At 38.1% G+C, this 17312-nt stretch overlaps 1 protein-coding gene across 3 annotated transcripts in view; it reads left to right on the forward strand.

Annotated features, from left to right (window-relative positions):
- LOC309958425 (GON-4-like protein) overlaps nt 1-17312 on the forward strand; it is an 88197-nt gene that overhangs the window by 24696 nt on the left and 46189 nt on the right. For all 3 annotated transcript variants that reach the window (XM_082834260.1, XM_082834261.1, XM_082834262.1), the window contains 8 exons: nt 692-885; nt 1599-1673; nt 1851-1901; nt 5229-5279; nt 5594-5689; nt 6560-6679; nt 7258-7428; nt 10871-11063. In XM_082834260.1, coding sequence (XP_082690386.1) covers nt 692-885; nt 1599-1673; nt 1851-1901; nt 5229-5279; nt 5594-5689; nt 6560-6679; nt 7258-7428; nt 10871-11063 — 951 coding nt within the window. The remainder of the gene's footprint in view (nt 1-691; nt 886-1598; nt 1674-1850; nt 1902-5228; nt 5280-5593; nt 5690-6559; nt 6680-7257; nt 7429-10870; nt 11064-17312) is intronic.

The raw sequence follows: 17312 nt of genomic DNA on the forward strand, positions 1-17312 counted from the left end.
CCTTTTTTAATCAGAGTGGACTTTTTTTTATTGATTTGCTGCTCGTTTTTTTCTTTTCTAGACTCAGTGTAATAATAATAATGATAAATTACATTTGTATAATATTTCATTGGTTATAAAGCACTTTGATATATATTATTTCACTTAATATGCGTGGCATCCCTGATGGGAAGATATCTGTATTTTATAAAAGAAAAAAATAAGACTCTTGCCAAGGCAACCCAGTTAAGTTATAGATCTGGGACATAAACCTGGGTTTCTGATGTATTATCTGGGTAGTATGGAGTAATAATTAAGACAGAGTTCTAGAGCTAGAAGCTTGGCTTTAAAACATGGCTTTGTCATTATTAGCTCTTGGGAAAGTTTCTTAATCTTTCTGCCTCAGTTTCTTCCTCTGTACAGTGGGAAAAATAATAGTCCCTACCTCATAGGGTTGTTATGAGGAGTAAGTGAATTAATATGTATAAAGTGTGTAGAAGAATGCCTGACATAAAAGGAATATTCAGTGAATGTTAGGTGTTATTGCTACAACAGTACTACCACATCTGCCTTTACCACCGCTGTTATATCTTAGTCTTCTTTGATTTCCAGGGCCAGACAGCTGGCCTTTTCTTTTACTGGTGGCTTTTTGGGTTAAGTTCCGGGAGCAGTTGCTTTGGTGATTCTTGTGATGTTCTTGGTTTATTTGCAGAAGAGCAAGACAGTGAAGAAAACGAGAAAAGGCGAAAAAAGAAAAAGGGTACCAAGAGGAAAAGAGATGGAAAGGGTCAAGAAGAAGGGACTTTGGCTTGTGACCTGAAGCTGGATGACATGCTTGACCGCACCTTAGAGGACGGCGCCAAGCAGCACAACCTAACAGCAGTCAACGTGCGAAACATCCTTCATGTGAGTAAGACGGGGGCAGCCGTGTAATGGGAATAGAACTCTTTCACCAGGAGCAAATAAAAGTTCTCAGGAAACTCTTGAGTCTTGGTGTGTGAATTACTAATTTTGTGAGTTCCCTGTGGCAAAATATTTTACATTTCAGGGTAGCCTTCTCTTTGCACTCAGCAGAAGTTTGAAATGTGAACACATGTGAAAGAACTTAATTGGGAAGATAAACTGTTACTCTGCTTCCTTCCACTGATTTGATTGTTTATTGTTTAGCATATTCAAAGATAATGGAAGATGATAATGTTCACAGTGGATTTACTCTTGTGGGTCAATGTGTCTTAAAAGCCCAGTTTACAGTCCTTTGCACATATGCAAATACTCTTCTTTGCTATGTAGCAGTACAGCTATTTATAAAGCCTTTGCTGTTTATTACTGTTTCTCTTAAGCAGATAGTTAACCTGAGAATTTTTTTTTTTTTTGAGCCATTCCTGTTAGTATCAGCTAATGAGATTGGTCCATTTGCTTGCTACATTGTCGGAAGCTGTGTGCTTCTCTCCAAAACTTCCTTCTTTGCTTTCAGTTGCCTTGCTCTACTCTAATCTGAAATCATTTGGGTATCTAGCGCTCGTTTATCCTCTACATATATCTAGCAGAGTTACAGAGACATGAGTATTATCTAGATGATACATCTTTGTTGCATAAAGTGAAATTTCATCTTTCTCCAGGAAGTAATCACAAATGAACATGTAGTCGCTATGATGAAAGCAGCCATCAGTGAGACGGAGGATATGCCAATGTTTGTGAGTAGTTATCGTTCTTTCAATGTCATGGAACAGAACTGTCTGTAAACTGGCTAAGTGTAGTGAGTTGTTTACAAACGCACTTGGGAGTTTTTAAATAATTTGGCAGTTGGGGGCAAACTCAAGAATCACTCGATGATTTTTATTGACTGTTTTCCTCTCATTTTCCTTTCTTAGGAACCCAAAATGACACGCTCTAAACTGAAGGAAGTAGTGGAAAAAGGAGTGGTGGGTGTTCTGTTTTTTCTTTATTGTTTATTTAGCTTTGTTAATAGTATATAATTCCAGGTTATTTGTAGGGAAAAAATATAGGAAATATTTATTATGATCTGGGTTTGACTCCTTAAAGAAATATTTGTAAAAGGCAAGTAGACATGTGGAGATGCAATATATGAAATCATTATCATAGTTTATTTTTATTTTAGTTGCTTTTTGGAAGTGCTAGGTAGATAACCATTTGGAGTGGTTCAAAGCAATGAGTGATGACAGTTTTTCTATTCATGTTGTGAGATATGTGGTGAAGTGTTTAAAGTAGTGTATTTCAAATTGTGTTCCAGGGACCAGTTGCATCAAGATCACCCTGGTATGGGGTTCCTCAAGAGTGCTTATTAAAAATGCACATTCTTGGGCTCACCTCAGACCTAGGAATCAGGACCCATGGGTAGGGCCTGGGAATATGCATTGTTGAAAGCACAACAGTACATTCTTTTGCACACTAAAGTATGAGAACCTCTTGAAGACTTTTGAAGCATTCTGATACAGCAAGCTCTTTGATGCTGGGCACTGTGTTATATATGCTTAACAAGCACTTGTCCAGTTTGTGCTTACCTTCTGCGACAAGGCAGGTGATAGTCCTGAGGGAGTCCATTCTATCTCTGATAGTAAGAAAGATTTGCCATATGGACCCAAAATGCATACTGTAGTTTTTTTTTTTTTTTTTTTAACATCTTTATTGGAGTATAATTGCTTTACAATGGTATGTTAGTTTCAGCTTCACAACAAAATGAATCAGTTATATATATACATATATTCCCATATCTCTTCCTGCTTGCATCTCCCTCCCTCCCCATACTGTAGTTTTTGTCTGTTTGTCTGGTTCTGTTCCTTGCAGCCCTGTAGAAGAAATGTCTGTTCCTCTTCCACGTGACCTTTCCTCTAGTTGAAGAAAACCAATATATCTTTTTATAACATTCTTTTCTTGCTAAACGTCCCCTAATTTTTTATTGGTCTTCATGTGACAAGGCTTTGAGTACCTTCACCAATCTGATCCTTTTCTTCTGCATGTGCCAAGTTTGTCCATATCCTTTTAAAAGTATGCCTTAAGTGGATCTAGTGCTTCAGATAGGGTTTAACTAGTATAGATTAAAGTTAGGTTGGGACTTCCCTGGCATTCCAGTGGTTAAGACTCTGAGCTTCCACTGCAGGGGTACAGGTTCAGCCTCTGGTCAGGGAACTAAGATCCTGCATGCCGCATGGTGCAGCCAAAAAAAAAGTAAAATAGGGCTTCCCTGGTGGCGCGGTGGTTGAGAGTCCGCCTGCCGATGCAGGGGACACGGGTTCGTGCCCCGGTCTGGGAGGATCCCACGTGCCGCGCAGTGGCTGGGCCCGTGAGCCATGGCTGCTGAGTCTGCGTGTCTGGAGGCTGTGCTCTGCAACGGGAGAGGCCACAGCAGTGAGAGGCCCGCGTACCGAAAAAAATTTAAAAAAAAATAAATAAAGTTAGGTTATTCCCTCAGTGTTCAGATTCCATATTTCCCTTAATGCAGCCTAAGGTTGCATTGGCTTTTTTTTTTTAATATGCCAAAGACATACGTTTTAGGGTGGCAAATGCTGCCCCCCTATGCACTGGCTTTTTTTGACAGCCACATCATATATATATATATTTGTATATATTTGTCTAATTGACTAACCCTGGTTGCATAAAGTGAAATTTCATGTTTCTCCAGAAAGTAATCACAAATGAACATGTGGTAGCTATGATGAAAGCAGCCATCAGTGAGACAGAAGTTCTATGAAGTCTACCTGACATAGAATATAATTAGCATTAATTCCATATTTGATTAAAAAAAACCCAGGGAGATCCAAATCAGGCTCTGGATTATGTCTACCAACCACATATATAGTTGCAGAGAAGGTAGACAACCCAAGGCTATAGTTTATGTGGGGAGAGCAAAGATTAGAGTCCATTTCTCTTGCTTCTTAATCTTAATAGACTGACTCCTTCCTGATGGATTTGGCAGTAGGAAAATTGATTGGTTTAGAAACAAACATGAGAAGAGGTATGGACCTGAATCACATCATTCCCTTTACCCTGTATTGGGCCTGGCTCCACAGAGCTAGATAAGTAGCCACAACATGGCAGGGCTGAGGAGATGTGGAGGGCCTAAGGCTCCTTATAGAGACAGAACCTGATGGTCTATTGGATTTTGTTCATGATGATTTCGTTTGGGTCACAGTTAGATGGTCAAGAAATTATGCACTCCAGTGGTATTGTGTCAGGAGTATGTAAGAGGTTTTAAAGAATTCTTTAAAAACTTCCCCCCACCAACTCTATTGTTTTATTTTTAAAATTTATTTATTTTATTTATTTATTTTTGGCTGCATTGGGTCTTCATTGCTGCACACGGGCACAGGGTTTCTCTAGTTGCAGCGGTGGGGGGGCTACTCTTCTTTGCGGTGCGCGGGCTTCTCATTATGGTGGCTTCTCTCATTGCGGGGCATGGGCTCTGGGCGCTCAGGCTTCAGGAGTCGCAGCACACAGGCTCAGTAGTTGTGGCTTGCGGGTTCTAGAGTGCATGCTCAGTAGTTGTGGTGCATAGGCTTTGTTGCTCCGCGGCATGTGGGATCTTCCCAGAGCAGGGCTCGAACCCGTGTCCCCTGCATTGGCAGGCGGATTCTTAACCACTGCGCCACGAGGGAAGCCCCTCTATTGTATTAAAATCCTGAAAAAGTTGAAAAGAATTTTACAGTGATTCTAGATTCCATCTAGATTTAACAATGTTAAATTCTGCCATATTTGCTTTATCTCTCTCTGTGTCTGTCTATTGTTTTTTCCTGGACTATTTGAAAAGAAGTTGTGTACGACTTGACACTTCACCCCGAAATCCTTCCCTAAGAACTTTTCATGGCTAGCTTTTTGGAGGCATACTTATGGTGGATTTATGTAATTGATTAAGACATACTGATGGCAAAAGGCTGCTGTCACCTGTAATATCCTAGGTTTGTGTACTATTGTAGTTTATAAATAGTTTTCATATTTATTATTCTATGTGAACCCAAGCTGTAATATAAAGTAGACAATATAGACACTTTGTCCATTTATGGGTAATACAGATTCTTACTAGGTTTAAGGCAGAGATGCTAATGATGGAAATAGATTCATCTCTCCTTTTCTTCTGCCAAGCTCTGACAAATATTTGACAGTGTAGATCAGTACCCCTACATCACTGCAGCTACGTGTTAGTCTGATGGCTCCTTGTGATGGTAAAGAAGTAAAAATGAAAAATAGTCTGTTTTGGTTAAGGGAACTTAACTGTTTATATTCTTTGTTGGTAGGTAATTCCAACATGGAATATTTCACCAATTAAGAAGGCCAATGAAATTAAGGTAAACTTGGAAGAGGTAATTCTTATTCTTTTCCAGACAGACTTCATCAGTTTCGAAATGCTTCTATTTGTTAACTTTTTTGGACCTATGTATTTATTTAAATTCCAGGTTTGTTTTTTTCCATTTCATTAGTCTTAGGTTTGACTCTCATGCTAGAAATCTTTTTAACTCCTGCCTCTTATTACTTGCTGTAGCTGCTTGTTGTGCTCTTAGGATTTTCTTTTTCCTGCTCTGCTTTCTTCCCTTTATTTCCCAAATACATATGATTTGTGTTTTCTATTATTTTATTTTTTTCTATAATTGCACTTATGTAGCCTCCTCAGTTTGTGGATATCCACCTTGAAGACGATGATTCCTCAGATGAAGAGTACCAGCCCGATGATGAAGAAGAAGATGAGACTGCTGAAGAGGTCAGTGGTTACCTGTGTGAGTGTTAGTTGGTAATATAGAAAAAAGTTGGCTCCACAAGGCAGAGTGTACTTTGCTTCCTTAGTAATATCACTTGTTCTATACAGAGGGTTGAAACACAGTTCTTTTTTCTACTCATTTCTTTGCATAAATCTAAGACTGTGACTCCTCTTCATGCTCCCTTGATTTTTTCATGTCTTGTATTATGAAATAGAACACACATATAACATGCAGAACTGTGCATAGGATAAAAAAATATACAGCTTAAATAACTATAAAGCTAATCCTTATGAAACTTCCTTAAAGTCATCAAGTATAACATTGCCAGACACCTCTTATCACAGTCACTTTTCTTCCCCTGTAGACAGTCACTATCATGACTTTTTGGTAATTACTTCCTTGCTTATCTTTCTACTTATATCACCTAAATATGCAGCTCTACACACTGTGTTCAATTTTTTACTGTTTCTGAACCTTAGGTAAATGGAACAATAGTCTGTTCTTTTGTGTGGCTTTTTTTTTTTTTTTTTGGTTCAACACAAGTCATTTGAGATTCATTTATACTGTTGCTTGTAGCTATAGTTCGTTCATTTTCATAGTTAATGTAATATTCTATTTCTTAATTTGTTCTTTGACTTGTTTGTTAAAGGCTTTTAAATCAATGCCTTACAGTTTTACAGAGTTTACAATGCTGATGAGGATAGAGATCTGATCCCTGTTCCTACCTTCAGCAAATTAAGCTTTTATTTAAATTTTATTCTCTTACTCTAATTCAGTGATTGATATTTTGTGATTCATTCTATTGAGGTACTTCAAACTCAGTGAATGAGGTAGGGGCATACATCTGAAAGTGAACTGGATTTGTTTTGTAGAGTTTATTGGAAAGTGATGTTGAAAGCACTGCTTCGTCTCCACGTGGGGCAAAGAAATCCAGATTGAGGCAGTCTTCTGAGATGACTGAAACAGATGAGGAGAGTGGCATATTATCAGAGGTAAATCCACATCATACTAGCAAGATAAATTAGAGATGCTCTATAAGTAGATTATTTAACTGTATAAATGGATCATTTATCCATGGTGATTGTAAGCTGTCACCCTTTGCCAAACATAATTCAAGATCAGTAATCATGCCATTTTCTTCCTGGTATTTGTGACTAGTTATAACTGAATTTCAAATTCCCTTAAGTCAGTGAACAGTTAAGACAAAACTGGAACTCAGTGACAGGGAGAGTTCTTATTAAGGGGCCAAATGTGAGTGACTGGCAGAATTTCTTTCCTTCTACCCTTCTCTTTTTTGTATGTGTTTTCTAATATTGTTCTAAAGCCATTTTTATTGTATTTCCCCGCTTTTGATAACCTAAGTAGCATCCTGTTGGCTTCATTGGAAATAGGATGAAACCTAATTAGATTAATGTACTTGACAGTGCCTTTGTTTTTATATATACCTCTATCTAGATGGGAAGAGAAAGATTGCTAGCATATGAAAGACATGCTTCTCTCCTTCCGCTTTTTTTTTTTTTCTCTTCCCTTCCTCCCTTTAATTTTTAACATACTTGCCCCTTTTAATCAGGCTGAGAAAGTCACCACACCTGCCATTAGGCACATCAGTGCTGAGGTGGTGCCCATGGGGCCTCCGCCCCCACCAAAGCCCAAACAGACCAAGGATAGTACTTTCATGGAGAAGTTGCATGCAGTAGATGAGGAGCTGGCTTCCAGTCCAGTCTGCATGGATTCTTTCCAGGTAAACATAACTCTAAATTGCTGAAAAAGCCAAATGGAATAATTTAGTCATTGCTCAGATTGGGAAGGGAGAAGGGAAGATATTAAATTTTGATACAGTTAGTAACAGTCATGAAATTATAGGTCTTTGGTACTCTAGTTTGTACTGTTTTATTGTAAGTGAGAATTAAGTGAGAATGGCAGTTCCTAAGGAAGAAATAAGGTATGTGACAGAGAGCATTTTAAAATGTGGAACATAGGAACAACCTTCAGCCAGATTCCTCAAATATTAACCTTTACCACAATTGCTTTATCATTTTCTCCTTCTTTCTCTCTCTCTGTACACATTTATTTTTTCCTGAATTGCTTTAGAGTGTGTTGCAGTCATGATGCGCTTTTACCCCTAAATATCTTAGTGTATATTTCCTACAGATGAGGACATTTGATTATGAAAATAAGGATATATAATATTAATAGTCTATTAAAATCCTTATTTGGATTTTGCCAATTGTCCCAATAATATCTTTTATATAAAACAAAAGAAAAATGATTTTTTTTTTGTGATCCGGGATCCAGTCTAGGATTACGTGTTGTATTTAGTCGTCTTTTCTCTTAGACTCTTTTTATTGGGAACAGTTTCTCAAAGTTTCATAACCTTGACATTTTTGAACCTTATAGAGCAATTATTTTACAGAATGTTCCTCAATTTTGACTTTTCTTATACTTCCTCATAATTAGATTCCGGTTATGCACTTTTGGCACAAATATCACAAAAGTGATATGTCCTTTTTATTGCATCATATCAGGAGGCACATAAATTCCGTCATGTTAAATTTGATCACGTGGTTAAGGTGGTGTCTGCTTGTTTTCCTCGCTGTAAAATTATTATTTTTCCATTTTTAAATTAATGTGTATCTTTGAGGCAAAATATCTTTTCACCCACTAATTTTAACATCCATTGCTTGTTCTTGATTGAAACAGTCATTACTATGGTTACTGTCAAATGATGACTTTCTAAATTCCATCATTAGACAGTTCTTCTTTTTTTTTAAAAAAAATTTTTATTTATTTATTTTTCTTTTGGCTGTGCTGCGTGGCATGTAGGATCCTAGTTCCCTGACCAGGGATCAAACCCACACCCTCTGATTGGAAGCGTGGAGTCTTAACCACTGGACTGCCACGGAAGTCCCAACCAGTTATTATTATTTTTTTTAACATCTTTATTGGAGTATAATTGTTTTACAATGTTGTGTTAGTTTCTCATATATAACAAGCTACATGTGTACATATATCCCCATATCCTCTCCCTCCCACCCTCCCTATCCCACCCCTCTAGGTGGGCACAGAGCACCGGGCTGATCTCCCTGTGCTGTGTAGCTACTTCCCACCAGCTGTCTATTTTACATTTTGTAGTGTATATATGTTAATGCTACTCTCTCACTTCGTCCCAGCTTATCCTTCCCCCTGGCCGCGCGCAACTGGCCGCACGCTCTAGAGCCTGCACACCACAACTAGAGAGAAGCCCTCATGCCACACAAAAGATCCTGTGTGCCACAACTAAGACCCGAAGCAGCCAAATAAATAAATAAATATTTTAAAAAGTAAAAATTAAAAAAAGATACTTCTCTTAAAGTATCTTTTTAGAAAAAGAAAGGAATAGACATACAGATCAGTAGAACAGAATTGAGAGTCTAGAAATAAACTCTTAAATTTATTGGTCAATTAATCTTTGACAAGTGTTCCAAGACCAATTAATGGGAAGAGAATAGTCTTTCAACAAACGGTGCTGTGACAACTGGAAATCCACATGCAAGAGTAGAAAGTTAGACCCTTACCTTACACCACACTCAAAAAGTTAACTCAAAATAGATTATTGACTTAAATGTAAGGGCTAAAATTATAGAACTCTTAGAACAAAGCATAGAGTAAATCTTTGTGACCTTTGATTAGGCAGTGGTTTCTTAATACAATACCAAAAGCACAAATGACAAAAAGAATAGGTACATTGGACCTCGTCACAATTAAAAACTTTTGTGCCTCAGAGGATACATCAAAAAAGTGGAGACAACCCAGAAAGTGGGAGAAAGTAATTGCAAATCACATATCTGATAAGGGTCTTGTATCTGTAATATATAATGAACTCTTATAAGTCAACAATAAAAAGACAACTGAATTTAAAAATGGGCAAAGAGTATGAGTAGACATTATTCATTTCTTTTTTTCTTAATAAAAAGGAATGAGGGGCTTCCCTGGTGATGCAGTGGTTAAGAATCCATCTGCCAATGCAGGGGACACAGGTTTGAGCCCTGGTCTGAGAATATCCCACATGCCATGGAGCAACTAAGCCTGTGCGCTACAACTACTGAGCCTGCGCTCTAGAGCGCATGAGCCACAACTGAAGCGTGCACACCTAGAGCCTGGGCTCTGCAATGAGAGAAGCCACAGCAGTGAGAAGCCCGCTTGCAGCAACGAAGACCCAACACAGCCAAAACTAAAATAGAGTAAATAAATTTTATTACCAAAAAAAAGGAATGAGTACTGATACATGCTACAAAATGGATGAACTTTGAAAACATGCTAAGTGAAAGAAGCCAGAGACAAAAGACCACATATTGTACGATTCCTTTTATTTATTTTAAAAAATATTTATTTATTTATTTATTTTGGCTGTGCCGGGTCTTCGTTGTGGCGTGTAGGATCTTTTTAATTGTGGCATGTAGACTTCTTAGTTGCGGCATGCGGACTCTTAGTTGCGGTATGTGAACTCTTAGTTGCAGCACACGTGTGGGATCTAGTTCCCCAACCAGCGATCAAACCCAGGCCCCCTGCATTGGGAGCGTGGAGTCTTACCCAGTGGACCACCAGGGAAGTCCCTATGATTCCTTTTATATAAAATGTCCAGCATAAGCAAATCCATAGAGACAGAAAGATTAGTGGGTATCAGAGACTGGGATCATGGAAGAATGGGGAGCTACCACTAAGGGAAATGGCTTTTCTTTTTGGGGTGATGAAAATGTTTTGGAATTAGATAGTGGTGATGGTCACACGAGTCTGTGAATATAGTAAGATCCACTCAGTTATACACTTTAAAGGAGTGAGTTTTATGGTGTGTAAATTATATCTTAATAAAGCTCTTATAAATGTTCCTGAAATGTTGGTTTTAAAACTGATATCATTATAAGGTGCAAGGATATATTGTACAAGGGGAATATAGCCAATATTTTGTAAGAACTATAAATGGAGTATAACCTTTAAAAAAAAAAGACATTGGCTCCTACAAAAAAAAATTTGATATCATTATCCTTAAAGTTTCTCAGACAAAGAATAATAAATCCATATGGTTTAGAGAAGAGACCTTGTGTTTTAAGCTAAGAAGAGAAACACACAGGATATGATGAAGTTTGGAGAAATTGAAAGCATTAGGCATTCAGTGATATGTTTTTATTTCCTTCTCCATTGGCTAGCCCATGGATGACAGTCTCATTGCATTCCGAACTCGCTCTAAAATGCCTCTGAAAGATGTTCCCCTGGGGCAACTAGAGGCAGAGCTCCGAGCTCCAGACATCACCCCAGACATGTATGACCCCAACACAGCAGATGATGAGGATTGGAAGATGTGGCTGGGGGGACTTATGAATGATGATGTGGGGAATGAAGGTAAGTGGTTTTGTTTGCATTTAATATCTACTCTGTCCATGGTCTCTGGTAAAATTTTCATTAGTTAAAAGCTTAAAGAAAGGGGTGTTTTTGGTTAAATTCCACTCCCCCTCCTTTTTGTTTTTGTTAAAGAGTCTTTTGGGGAATCTTTAGAATGCTAAGATTCCTCCCCTGAAACATAAACGTACGTATAATTTTACATATGATTTCACGAGAGTGCATTGACTCACTCGAAGACTGTCATGTTAGTTAAGGTTCTTCCTGATGCAGGTGAAACATCCTAACTCTCAACTTGCTGAAGTTGAGAATCCTAACTCTCAACTTGCTGAATGAAACCAGACTTTGGGAAGGGCAGAAAAACCTACAGTGGAATTGAGACCCACTTTCCCTCTCAACAGCTGTCATCTCTACTCTTTGTCAGTCAACTCCATTCTCAAACCTATTTTTTTCTACAAGGCTGGAACTATGATCATAAGCACATCATTCACTTCTTGGTTTGTCCCCACATCAGAAGAACTCTCTGCTACAGGCTCCAGTTTGAAAAGTCCAGAGGAACAACTGATTGGTTGGGTTTGATCACATGCCCACTGTCTTGGTATTGCATGGCTTTGATAGGGAGACTGTTTCAGCATGGAGTCCTGTGATTGGCAGCACCTTGTAAACAACGGGGTTGGAGTAAGCAGTTACCCAAAAGAAGTGACAGTGTTTCCAGAAGTAGGGAAGGAGAATTGATCAGACAGAAACAATGTTGACTACAGCCATACATGGTGTAAGAATCCCTGCTGCAACCCTTATTTGTTTTAGAATATAAGTAAAATTCTTACTTTAAAACAATACATTGTTAAAATTGTCTTTGGTGGTTTTTTTTTTTAAGCATACTATAATGAAAGTCAGTTACCATTCATCATTTTGTGCAGTGTTTCTGTAAATTTAGAGGAAATGAGAGATTGATTTAGTTTGTAGTGATTCCAGATTCTTTTGATGGAATCAGGGCAATTTTGTTACTATTGTTGTTTCCTTTTAACTCTCTTCAATGGAGAGTGACCAGGATATTCATACTGGTTGTGTTGTGGAAGATTCACACTTTTTAAAAAATGTGTATAACTGAACCAAAGTCTTACTTGCATTTTTATGTGAACAGAGTCATTCACTATCTCACTTTAATCCGTAGCCAAATTCATTGCTCCTATTTCTGGATCCCATGATGTCCTATCAGACTTAATTACAGACAACTTACAGAGCATATCTTTATTCTTTACCCTGTCTTCTAAGAACAACTACTGTAAGATTTTTGTGTTGAAAGGATAATGCTTTAAGATAAATAAGAGAACATATAGCTTGTATGGAAATAGACTGAGTAAATATTTGGGTAGGTAAAGCCAGGAATAAATTAGGATAAGTGAATGAAAGAAAGTTCGTTCTCATATTTACCTTATAAAGCTATTAATAACTATATTGCATATAATTTGGCATTCAGTATTGAGTACTTTCTTTTACAAGGCAGTGTGTTAGGTTCTATGAGAGATAGAGGAAAGTGATCATTTTGTTAGGGAGTAAACATGTATGAATGGTGCCTGGTCCATTGTTAAATGCATGATACATTTCAGATTAATGAAGTTGAATGAACTCAGATGCACCATAAAAGTGGCATAAACTCTGTTCTAAGGTTTTAGAAGAGAGAGAATTATTGTTTATCATGACCAGAGATAGCAACATGAAAAAGGTGGTAATTGAGATGGACCTTTGAAAGATATTTGACAACAGTGACAAGAGAGGAATCAGATGGGTGGAAGTGACATTGAGATAGTATGTATTTAGGTTCTGTAGAATATATGCTCCCCAGAGTTTTCTCTTATATTTTGTATTATAACCATAAGGGTAATACGTGCTTAGAGTAAAGAAATCAAATATTGTGTAAAGAAAACTTTAAAGCCTTTCCTCATGATGACAGTTTCATGCCGCAGAGGGATCACTGATAATAGTTCGATGTGCCTCCCGTGAGAGTTTTCAAATATGACGTTACCTTTTAGTTTTCCACGTTAATGTGGCAATAGGAAGAATTTTAGTCCTAAATTTAAATTCCCTGAGCATTTAGAAAAGACAGGTAACAAGAAGCAAATTGGTTTGAATTTTAGCATTTTTGTTCTTCTCCACCCACCTTCTATAGCAGAAGTGGTAATAAGCAATGCAGTGCACAAACTTGCATGAAGGAGAAAAGGATGAAATTTGCAGCTGAGTCATTGACATATTAACTGGAGAGTCATTTCCTTAATAATCAACAACTGATGTATTATCGCATTAGTCTTCTGATAGGAGTCTAAGCTGCTAGCTTTTCCATCCCTTACCCCTTTGAGAATCTGATGAAAGCTGTTCAGCCACTTCCCAGAAAAATGTACACATCTACATACATGAAGTTTTTTTATGTCACTTTTTTGGGGGATTTATTATTCTCTTGAAGTTCATTTATTGACACTTCCTTTTTCTATCAACGCATTCAAGGTCCAAGATACCAAGGCTCAAAAATATCTGCAGAAAGGAGTGAACAGGGACAAAGATAATTCTATCCATTTTGTAAAAGTTTCAGAGAAATTCATTGTGTTGCTCTGTGTTATAGAATCAATTTGTTATACTGCTAGGATTAGAAACCAGTTCAATATTCTAGGAACATATCTCAATCAAAGAAGTCTCAGGGGACATTAAAGCATTTTTTAAATGCATGTGACACTTCATAAGCAAGCTCTGCATTTTGTCCTTAGACCTAAACTAAGACAAAATATTGATAGTAATTAAGTCAGGTTTTCATGGCTTTATTAGGGCAGCAGCTTTGGTGCCCTGATTGTTATCACCTTGGTTGAAAGAGCTGAGATGCTGGCTGTTGAGGAGGAAAGGCCAGACAGAGTTGACTGTCAGGATTTTGGGATTCTGGGTGGTGTTTCTCATAATTTGTCCCTAGAATTTTAATCAGAATCAGGGAGTGTAGGGATGTATTTGTTGGATGGTGTTAAGATACAGATTCCAGGGACTTCCCTGGTGGTGCAGGGGTTAAGAATCCACCTGCCAAGGCAGGGGATGTGGGTTTGAGCCCTGGTCCAGGAAGATCCCACATGCCGCGGAGCAACTAAGCCCATGCGCCACAACTACTGAGCCTGCGTGCCACAACTACTGAAGCCCACATGCCTAGAGCCCGTGCTCTGCAACAAGAGAAGCCACCGCAATGAGAAGCCCACATACCGCAACAAGGACCCAACGCAGCCAAAATAAATAAAAAAAAAAAGAAAGAAAGAAAAAGATACAGATTCCAGGACCTCACTCCATACCTACTGAATCAGAATCACTAATGGTTATCATCTAGGTATCTAATTCTTATATATCCTAATGGTTGGACACTACTGGTCTGGGAGAAATAAGAGTATGATAAGGGTTGATCGAGGAAATGGAATAATGGTTAGTGGGGAGGGTGAAAATCCTCTTTCTTTAAAACAGTATTTTTTTGTTTCCTTATTAGGATAGATTTAAAAAAGAGAACATAGAGCCAATGACTAGGATAGGTTTGGATCCCCAGATCTACCAGCTGAATTTTGTGAGTGCTGGTAAATAGGAAATGATGCTAGATATAGATCACAGTACCAAACTTTAGCCATATGCTGGTTTATTTTGGTAGTATTACGTGGCTAACCATTTTCACATGTTCCTAGTACCATCTGCTCTGCATATTATTAAAAGTGAGTCTCATTTGCAAAAAATAAGAGGCTGTACTAGAGGGGGGGGGGTACACAAAATTGAGATCAGCTGGGTAGATGCTGACATTGTCAATCAGTCAAAAAAGTAATTAGACCCAGAGGGCAGGTTCCACAATCAGGGTACTAAAAGCTAAGCAGAACTCAGAAGAAACCTTCCTAAATGATTTTTCAACATGTTTGCCAAATGGGTTCTCTGAGAACATTGGCTGACCCCCGTTTGTATGGTATGGGCGGAAGCTGTCTATTGTAGTTCTTGCACCTAAACAGATGGGGGTCCAAACGTGTGTGCAGTATCCATATGTTATAGGCTTTCCCCAGAACTTATATTATTCAGCAACATTTGTAAAGAACCTGCTGTAAAGAGACTTACATAGAAAGTACTATAGAGATTACGAAGACAGGATTCCATTTCTAAGGATTTAAAACATTTTTATTGGGGGATAAACCTATAGATGGGTGAAAAAGGCTTCACATTTAAATAGCTATATATATATACAATGCAGATTTATGTATTATAAACAATAAATGTTGAGTAAAGAATATCAGGTTAGATCGGGGTTTATCAGTACAGATTTTCCAGTGATTATGAATCAGAAATGTGTGTGTGGGACTTCCCTGGTGGTGCAGAGGTTAACAGTCAGCCTGCCAACGTAGGGGACACGGGTTCAATTCCTGGTCCGGGAAGATCCCACATGCCGCGGAGCAACTAAGCCCATGCGCCACAGCTACTGAGCCTGCGCTCTAGAGCCCACAAGCCACAACTACTGAGCCCACACACCACAACTACTGAAGCCTGCGTGCCTAGAGCCCGTGCTCCACAACAAGAGAAGCTACCGCAGTGAGAAGCCCGCACATTGCAATGAAGAGTAGCACCTGCCCGCCACAACTAGAGAAAGCCCGCATGCAGCAGTGAAGACTCAAAAATTTTAAAAAAATTAAAAAAAAAAGTGTGTGTATATATTTTTATTTTTAATAAAAATATTTATTATGAAAAATTAAGAAAAGAAAGAGTTCTAGTCTTAAGTCTTTGTTAATTCTCTCTAGATATTTTCTGTTTAATCAAGCACATATTTATTTTTTTTTCGAAGAAAGAAATCATACTATACATATTGTCCTGCATCTGTAACTTGCTTCGTTCCCTTAATATAATTTAGACATCTTTCTATTGTAATACATAGAGATCTCCCTCTCCTGTGTAATGGTTACATAGTGGTAAGGAATTAGTTATTCTCATTTTCTAGACTTTGTTTTTGCTTTCTGTTTTAATTCACTTCCTCAGTTGCACTAGCCACATTTCAAATTCTCAGTTGCCTCATGTGGCTAGTGGCTACCGTTGTCGTACAATGCATATGTAGAACATTTCCGACCTTGCAGAAAATTCTGTTAGACGATGCTGATCTAAAGTCCCAGGAAAAATTTTGCCTTAATATAACATAACAATCCAGGGGCTTCCCTGGTGGCACAGTGGTTAAGAATCTGCCTGCCAATGTAGGGTACACGGGTTCGAGCCCTGGTCCGGGAAGATCCCACATGCCGCAGAGCAGCTAAGCCCGTGCACCACAACTACTGACCCTGTGCTCTAGAGCCCACGAGCCACATCTACTGAAACCCACGCACCTAGAGCCCGTGCTCCACAACAAAGAGAAGCCACCACAATGAGAAGACCACGTACCACAACTAAGAGTAACCCCCGCTCACTGCAACTAGGGAAAGCCCGCAGAGCAACAAAGAACCAGTGCAGCCAAAAATAAATAAATAAATTTATTTAAAAAAAAAAAATATAAAACAATCCATAATTGATTGACTCCTTCAGGATTTTTAGTTAGGAATCTAAAAGACATCATAGCATCAACATTAGAGAAAATTGCGAGGGAGAAAAATACCCATACTTCTATGCTCTGCCATTACAAATGTTTGTTATTTTTGTATATTTTTAGTTATTTCTGAGTTATAGGGATATAATATCTTTATGCTTATGAGTATTATGTGTGTATTGTGTTATACTTTTGTCATGAATTTGTTGAACATGTATAGAATGTTTATATTCTATATGTATATACTATTTTATACTAAGGCATCATAATTATAGTCATTCCCTAATTATTGGGAATTAGGGTCATTTCTTTTTTCACTATCAATGCCTTTGTATAAAGAGTTTTACAAAAATACTTTAATGAGATGCACTACTCTAAGTGGGTTTACTGAGATAAATTATATGTTCAGTTTTCAGGCTTTTGCTGCATTTTGAGAAATTTAAGTTTTGTTTAAAGGAAGGAAGGAAGGAACTTGGCTAATTGGGGAGAATAGGTGAGATGAGTCCGCCGTGGGAAATGATCTGTGCACAGACGCTGAGGAAAGAAAGAATAAGTTGTTTAAAAACTTCAGAATAGGGAATTCACTTGCGGTTAGGACTCTGCACTTTCACTGCTGAGGGCTTGGGTTTAGTTCCTGGTTAGGGAACTAAGATCCTGCAAGCCGTGTGGCACAGCCAAAAAATAAGTAAAAAATA

This window comes from Leucopleurus acutus, assembly GCF_964270905.1.
Source record: "Leucopleurus acutus genome assembly, chromosome: 2".
Classification (NCBI taxonomy): Eukaryota; Metazoa; Chordata; class Mammalia; order Artiodactyla; family Delphinidae; genus Leucopleurus; species Leucopleurus acutus.